Source organism: Solenopsis invicta, chromosome 5 (genome assembly GCF_016802725.1).
Source record: "Solenopsis invicta isolate M01_SB chromosome 5, UNIL_Sinv_3.0, whole genome shotgun sequence".
NCBI classification, from domain to species: domain Eukaryota; kingdom Metazoa; phylum Arthropoda; class Insecta; order Hymenoptera; family Formicidae; genus Solenopsis; species Solenopsis invicta.
In genome coordinates this window covers 27,686,760-27,695,525 of record NC_052668.1, presented here as the reverse complement: position 1 = coordinate 27,695,525, position 8,766 = coordinate 27,686,760, and the positions used below count along the sequence as shown (strand labels likewise).

At 32.2% G+C, this 8,766-nt stretch overlaps 1 protein-coding gene across 1 annotated transcript; it reads left to right on the top strand.

The window, feature by feature from the left end:
• The first annotated feature begins 3,385 nt into the window (after positions 1 to 3,385).
• On the top strand, positions 3,386 to 5,589 carry LOC105193243. Its single transcript, XM_011157613.3, has 3 exons — positions 3,386 to 4,469; positions 4,602 to 5,134; positions 5,248 to 5,589. The coding sequence occupies exons 1-3, from the start codon at positions 3,770 to 3,772 to the stop codon at positions 5,374 to 5,376; spliced, it is 1,362 nt and encodes a 453-aa protein (XP_011155915.3). The 5' UTR covers positions 3,386 to 3,769; the 3' UTR covers positions 5,377 to 5,589.
• The last annotated feature ends 3,177 nt before the right edge of the window (positions 5,590 to 8,766 follow it).

Genomic DNA, 8,766 nt, shown 5'->3' with positions numbered 1-8,766 from the left:
CTTTGATTCAATAAATGCGTAGCAAATATATAGCAAAACGTGTAGTTAACATTAATTTTTTCAACATGATATTATACATAGAGGGTAAAGTCGATATTTACGCCGCGCTGGGATGTACATATTGCGCTGCAAAAGAAAAAAAGTAGAAGATGTAAAGATAGTTTGCTCACAACTATTCTGTTATGTGCCTTCATGCTATATTAGTATTATGTTGTGATTTCAGTTTTTTATTGTTAATATTAACAAAAATGTCGTGAGTTATATTAATTTTTTTATGTAAAAGTAGCTCGTTCGTGTATCACGATCTACGTAAAATGATTACTGTAGAAAATATAAGGCGTAATGATTATTTCATGAAGTGTAAATGTAGAGAAAAAGTAAAGGATGGATAACAAGCAAGATACAAGTGCATAGCTCTTGCATTCTTTACTTAGTTTGATATTTTGTATAACCTACTTGTTTAGGATAAAAGATGTTTTCAGCGAGCGGAATTTATGCCCTAATACAAACGCTGATTGGAAAGCAGCATCTGGGGTCAATTCTGCAACTTAGGTGAGATTGTTCACTTCATCTCACAAGAAAATTCGCGATTCTGTAACTATGAAGTGAAAATACGATATCACTTGAATACAAATATGGAGAATATAGTTTGGTCCGAGACTGGACTATTTTTTCAAATGGTATCTGTGACTCATTTAACATATCTTACTGTAATAATCATTCTCCTTAAAAACTAATTAAAACTTGTATTTAATGTTATATAAAATAATCACACAGTCTGTATCATGAACGAATAAGGTTAGCCTTTATTCCGTCTTTATTCTACATATAATACATAAATATATTGTTATACTCGCTTTTCGGCTGAGCTTGAGAAGCTGGCCGAAGGAAGATCGATCGATTTGATAAAAGAAGCGCGGCCGGCTTTTGTTCTGTTTCGAGACGCGGAGCTGTCACGAGATATTCTGATTATTCCGCTACGGTTTTATTGTACAAAGTTATTAGATTAAAGTCAGTGTTCTTTTATATAAAAGAGTGTTTAATTATTTCGTGTCGTGCGTTTGTTCTTCCTTTTGCGAGTGTTTTGTGTGCTCGTCTTGTCGAGTACAGCAATATATACACATCATGGAATTAATAATTAATACCCTTGTTTGATTCATTCCAAGGCAGAAATAGTTCGAAATAGTTCGAGTTTCTCGAAACAATGTCGCTAAGATGTAGAAAATAAAAGTAAAATATTATCGAAATTTTCGTTAATTTTGATGAATTTTTGATTCCAATTTCGAGAAATTTTTGACTTTCATTCGACATCAAAACGACATCGTTTCAAGGAGCTATTTTTGTTTTCCGAGAACATCCCGTCCAGAACAAAAATATAATTTACCTTTTCCCTTTATAAAGAATTATTTCTGACTAGGTAAAATGATTTAGAAATCAAGGTCGTTTTGGTATTGGTTTGATTTAGGTTTGTTGAAGGTATTTTTATATTTTTGTACATTTAAAATAATAACGTTATCGATTAAATTTACTTTTACAAAAATCGATTTATTTTGATGTTTAAAAAAGAACCCAAACAACACAGTGACGTTTTAAAAACATACTTAAAATGTTTATATTGGACGTTTTGGACAGATTAAAAACATCCAGTTTAGATCTGTGGATATCTTGAAAACGTTTTAAAAACATCCAGTGTTACATTATGGATTTCTTAAAGCGATGCTGGACCGGTTTTTATACATGCTTATTTTTGTGCATAGATAACTTTTAATTGGTTTTGCAGATCGCAAAATCCTTTTACATAATTAAAATAGTAACAAAAACACGTTTTGCTAGCTATATTTTAATACGAAAAACAAAAGTTAATTAAAAAATTAAAGTTTAATTATCGATGTTTTGCCCCGGTCTCTCCTATATGATACTATTATATGCTAATATATATCCTACACAATGCAAATATGAATACTATACTCTCTAATAAAGATTAAAGTATATGTTATTTAAATTAAATATTTGTATCTGGTCGGACAAATTGCATTAATGCAGGACTATCTTCTGATTAAAGGTTTTTAAATTGTGCAAGTCGCTTAGGAGAGTCGTGAATGAAGTTTATCATCTCTTTTACACTATCGATGAAATTTTTTGCAATAGATACTTGCTCCATCCCATCTTGGACTACTAGATTTAGGATGCTTTCCAGCTACGACACAAGTCGACACTGTGTAACACAGTGTCCATTAGTGTGAGTAAGACAACTAAAATTTTCTCTCTTACACTAATGGACACTGTGTTACACAGTGTCGACTTGTGTCGTAGCTGGAAAGCACCCTGCAAGTATGGGTATTGCAATGTACATACACTGCTCGAGGCTCTACGTCATGAAAGAAGCGTTTATAAAAACAAGTGCAGTCGGTAAAACATGCTTTTATGTAAAACGTGAGGACAACCATTAAGAGGATGCTATACTGACGGAAATTACCGACCATTACAGTGTTCATTAATTTTTGAATTGGCTTTACAGATCACAAAATCCTTTTGCAAAATAAAAGTACGCACCAAAACAAAGTCTGCTCTGGTAAATTTTATGATCGATCAAAAAGTTAAAAATTCATTTATTTTCGACTCGTGGATCTGTCAACCAAGGTTAATTTTTGTTATTTACTGACGTTCTGTAGCTCGTATGTATAAAAGAGACCAGGGCGAACTTCAGAAAACTCTAACAAACAACACTGACTGTGTATCGTTTCAGTCGACAACCTAACAAAAAAGTTTAATAGGTGAACAGCTGTACGTGTCCAAATTTCGCTTAACGCACGTAAACGATGGCAAGAAGAGCAGTGGCTGTAGTTGATAGGTCTTTTCGCAGATGGCGAAATAATCGAAAAACAAAGACAGATCTATGCGTTGGACAAAGAGCGATAGCCTGGTCTCCCTCGAAAAATAATCTGCAATGCCGACGTCGAGGAAGTTCTTCGGTCACTATAGCATCCTCTTAAGGTGATGCTAAAGTCGTCCTTTTTTACCGACCGAACGTTAATTTTTGGACATGCCGTTCTTCTAATTGCATTTACAGATTTAAAAATCCTTTTCCACAATTAAAGTATAGACAGTAATGTGTAATGGACGCTATATAAGGATAAAGAAAACAAAAAAAATTGAGAATAATTTTCTAATTTTTTTTGTTTTCATTATCTTTATATAGCGTCCATTATACATTACTGTCTATACTTTAATTATGGAAAAGGATTTTTAAATCTGTAAATGCAATTAGAAGAACGGCATACCCGAAAATTAACGTTCGGTCGGTAAAAAAGGACGACTTTAGCATCCCCTTAACAAACACCCTGTATACATATAATTCAGAAAAAAATTTATTTAATTTTGTTTTTTTTTCGGGATTCCAAGTGTGGAATTTCATACCTGGAAAAAACTCGAATGTGGAGTATTCCATACTCACCACACTAAAGTCGCCGTCCTTCTCCAGCAGAGTCTGGATTTCCGTAGCGTTTTTCCCCACTACGAATACCGTGCGTCGCGAGAGGCAAGGCCACGCGCGTTAGTATGCCGTGAAGCAGGAAGCACATATTCTTGTATAGTTCTATAGTTTCATAACCAGATTTATAAGAAAATTGGTCTATTTCCTTAAGCATGTTCTACTACTCGGAGTGGGCGAAAGCGCTAACTAACTAAGATCCAGACTCTGGTAGTCAGTAGTTATACTTTGTAAAACGCGTTTCTTTGTTATACAGTTGCTTTCGCTTAAGAAGCGAAAATGGAGAAGGAAATTCATGTACAAGTAAAAGATAACTCGCCGTCGATGGAGCGCATCTTACGTCCAATATCATACGCATCATGGTTCCTAGGTGTCGGTGTTGCTCATCCGCGAAAGTGTCCCAAAGCTATAACAATAATCATACGTATAATTCATATGACTGTGTGTTTCATTAGCGTAATATACGAAGCATCAGATATCTTCCCTTACATTCATGAGTTAGACATATTTGAATACGTATACTGCCTAAATAAAGTGATGTGTTACGTATCAGCCTATTATTACATTTATCACGGAATTAGACAGTACAACAAGTGGCTGGAACTGATGGATAGATTAAAGGAACTCGATCAGAAGATGAAGAAAGAAATATCAATGAATGACCGATCTATAAAAATTGTCGTAGCGCTAGCAGTATTCGCGACGTTCACACCCTATCCTTTAATACTGATCTTTACCTCTTTATATTATTATTGCTTTCAAACACATATAAGATACCTTGTCGTGATTGGAGGGTCAGATTTGCGTCTTTACTACATGTTATGCCAGTCGTTGATTAATAGCTTCGTCTTCGACGTTATCGTTTATGTGTTATATTGCAGATTTCAAACAGTAAATAAATTAATCGGTCAGGTAGACAAGTCATCTGATGTATTATGGATCGCGTTGAAGATTAGAAACATCAGAAAATTACATACTGGTAAGCTTTGCGCATATTAAGTTAAATAATCTGATAATATAAATGTATATTGCTCTTAATACGTATAATTTAATACAATCTATGAAGAGACTGTGATGATATCATAGTCGAATTGTAAATTCTGTTGTACAGATATTTGTGATCTCGTCAACATGGTGCACGACATTCATAGTCTTCATCTCCTTTTCTGCTTAGCGAATTGTTTTACCGTGGCTTTGGATGTGCTATTCAAGGTTTACATTTATGACATGGACCACAAAGACTACGAGTTTACACTGTTACAGAATTTCTGTTTCATTGCATATGTCACGCAATTCTATTTGATTTGCTGGGTTTGTACGCTTGCATGTCAAGAATCTAACAGGACTGGAAAAATTATATATATAATTATATTAAATTACAAATCTGCGAATCTTGATAATCATGAGGCGAGTAATCTATCGAATCTAGAAATGCGACCTCTACTGGAAGATTTAGGTGGCCAACAAGAGTTCAGTCGGAATCACAATTTGAGGTACAACATCAAGGAAAATTTATTGCGTGGAAACCTGGATCAAGAGTGTGTTACAAAAGAGATCAATGATTTTTCGATTCAACTGCAACAGAATCGAATAGCATTTACAGCCTGCAATTTTTTTGAAATAAACAATGCTTTGTTCACAACGGTAAATATATTATTTATTTATTTTATTACAATTTTCGTAGAATCAGCTCTTTTTGAATTTTAATGAAAATAATAGTTATTAAAAAAATTAAATGAAGTAAATTTGTTTTTCAGTTTGTCGAGGTGATTATCACTTATCTAGTAGTCGTCAGTCAACTTTATAAACAACCTAAAGATGTAAGCATGCTGAAGAAGCTTATTTTGAAAATGACAAAGAAAAACCAAACATACTCACAGAATTAACAGATTCCGTTATGTTAAAACCTTAGCGATTAATTGTCGGGAACCAACTAGCCTGGTTTCCGAATTGTTCTAGCATCTCCCTGATGTATGCTAGGACAATTTGGAAACCAGGCTTGTTAGTTAACTCTTCGTGGTGTATCGTACTAGTCTAAATGTTATAAAATTTGCATAAATTTCCATTGTCTAACCTAAATGAAGAAATTAATGAGACAACACGAAAGTTATTTTATTCTAGTCTTAAGAGTTTTCCCATTTAAGAATAAATTATTCTTCTCCTAACAATAATGGGATCTCCACTATCCTATAAATAACCTAGTTAAGCAAGAGTCTTATAAAATATTGGAGTTTCTCTATCTTTTTACTTTAGATACATTGACGATGTCGTGATTACAATTTCGAGTAAATTGATTGACTTCATTCTAATAATGTTTAACGCTTTTCTTCCTAAAATGCAATTTATGACAGAAATAGAAGTTGACAAGATAAACTTCTTGGATATCATCGTTATTAAAAATAATAGTTTTTAAGTTTTTGACTGTTGCCTACATTTTTAGGCGGATGCCTTACTTTTTTCGGGATATCTCTTATCACAAAAAAAGAGGAACAACGATGGGGATGGTTGACAGTTCATTTTTATCAGCTCCAAAATTCCATGAAAAAAATATAGAGTTTATTACTGATATTCTTTTAACAAATAACTACTCTGCTAAATTTATTTGTGAAACCGTAAATACTTGCTTTAAAAAAATCCTTAATGTATCATAAACACACACTTAAACAAATAAATAGCAATATAAAAGCATCTATCCACTTACGAAAAATATAATTTTATTTTTTTAATTGTATTAATTACTCTTATCATTGACCACTGTATTTCTTCGTTTGCACGTGCACAGCTTAATTAACTACTTTATTAAATACACTTAATTTACTGAAACGGTGTTACGTTTATAAAGGGAACGCAATCTAATGCGTTGCAAGTAAAATGTTCTTCATTCTGTATGAAACATCAAAGAAAATTTACGACGTGTGTGCTTGTCAAAACGTTTTTCTTATAGACTTATTACGTTTCTCTAAAATATTCTATATCATAAGAATCTATAATGTGTAATTTGCAGCCATACTTTGCAAAACGCATCAAATAGCAACATAATAAGCAAAAATGAAAAAGAGGATGCATGTACAAGTGAAAGATAACTCGCCGTCAATACAACGCATCTCACGTCCAATATCATACAGTTTGTAGCTCCTAAGCGTTGCTGTAGCACATCCGTGAACGCAATATTGTCATGTGTGCAATATTGTCGTATATGCAAAGCGCTGTACGCAATATTGTCACGTGTATAGTACTGTCGTGAGTGCAAAGCACTGTGAGCAATGTTGTCACGTGTTCAATGCGCTTTGTGCAATATTTTCATGTGCGTAATACATTGTGCAATATTGTCGTGTGTGCAATGACTATGTACAATAGTGTCCACACGAAGCTGTAGGAAATCGTTTTGTAGATAAATGAGATTCCCTCCTCCACAAAATGATATCTCGTCATTGATAACTGCATAAAGCTATTTACTTCTAATTTTGAATTACATATTGTGTGATTTTATTACTACTTTTTCTATATAATAGTGTATAAAGCATGTCAGTAAAAATTTTTGCACGAATATGATCAAATCGCCTTCCTTTACGGAACAATGCTATCGCACGAAAATTTATTGGGTTTGATATTTTTGTTATTAAAGGTAGAAGTCTTGATTACGTTGTGATTGATCACAATGCAGCCACTTACAGTGTTATAGCAGTAACAAATTCTAAACATTGGCCGTTGAGTGGCTGTGGTCAGTCGCAATGTAGTCAAATGGAACGCTTCAGTTATTAAATATACTATTTTTGTAAGATATTCTATATTTTTATTATCAAAACTTATGATGCATCACACTTTATTCCACCGATAAATGTAGTGCAGCAATGATTGCAACACTACGTGTTTTCCAAATTTAAACTTAACTATTTTTGTGTTGCTGTCATGTAACATAAAGTATCATAAGCTTTTTTGATTTAAAAATTATAAAAAAACATCTAATTTATTTTATGTGAAAAAACAGCAAAAGAAGGCCTTTTCATAAATTATTTTACATGTGTTATTGAAAGAAGCAATATGTATATTTAAATTAATTTGTGTAATAGTTTCACATATGTGAGTATTAGTAAAAACTGTAACTTTGTATTTATTTATAAAAAGAATATTTTAAGTGCATAGTGAAGAACAAGCAGTGTTTCTTTTTGACAACTATTGAACTAATCTATCACAAATAATTATTTATAAACATCACATGTTCATAAATGATCAAGAAGTGTTAGCGTCATGAATGATTTTTTGGCTTGTACGTGTCCTATTCAATGTTTATCTAAGAGTATATCTGCCATTTTTTGATTAGAATAATACACTGACATTTTTAGCATAATATTTTATTACTTTATAATCACCAAATTATGTATAGATCCGCAATAACCGCCTGTTGTCATCAACCGACTGATTATCGGTGCGCGTAATAAACACTAAGGTAAATATTGCATGCAGCACGTAAAAGCCAGGATAAGTCATTTATGATGCTAATGTGCAAAAATGTTTATATCTTAGAAACGGTTGAGTTTTCGACTTATATTTATTAAGGACTTTTTACTCAGTATGGTGTGTACGATATAAATGCTGAATGGCTTTTGTTAACACCCTGTATATATAGAAAGTTAGTATTTTAATCGCTTTATGCGGATATTTCGAAAAATTCGCAAAATACAAAGAAATGTTTCAGACAGTAATTGTAGGATTTAAATATGTCTATTTACTGATTTTATCAGTTTAACCTTAGATGGCTTTATCGAGGTCAGAGCAAGGTCGCTTTGAAACTTTTGAACAAAGTAATTTTTCATACATTAAGTTTTTTTTTAATTATAAAACTTGAATGTTACCGTCTGGCATTAGGATTACCCAAGGTTACCACGTGGAAATTTATAACTCAAAATGTACTTAAAGAAAAATATACTTTATTAGAGTAAAAATATATTTTGAAAATGTCTCAATTTGAATTACAAAAATATGCTGTAAAAACATATGTTGTTTTGTTTAACAATTTCACAGTGATCTTGTTCTGCTCTCAGAAACGTGTGTCACCCAAGGTCAAATTCATAAAATTAGTAAATATACATATTTAAACCCTACAACTACTCTCTGAAATATTTTTTCGTATCTTGCGTATTTTTCGAGATATATTCATAAGGGGTTTATAATGCTCATCTTATATATATATATATATATATATATATATATATATATATATATTTATTTATTTATTTATTTTTGTGGATCTTCCTGGTAGTTCATTCTTACAGTAT

What these genes read in the sequence shown, in the direction of transcription:
- LOC105193243 (XM_011157613.3), top strand. Translation starts at nt 3,770, where the DNA reads ATGGAGAAGGAAATTCATGTACAAGTAAAAGATAACTCGCCGTCGATG. An exon ending in CATCAGAAAATTACATACTG is followed by an intron (nt 4,470 to 4,601) that starts GTAAGCTTTGCG and finishes TCTGTTGTACAG; the next exon opens with ATATTTGTGATCTCGTCAAC. An exon ending in ACAATGCTTTGTTCACAACG is followed by an intron (nt 5,135 to 5,247) that starts GTAAATATATTA and finishes TTTGTTTTTCAG; the next exon opens with TTTGTCGAGGTGATTATCAC.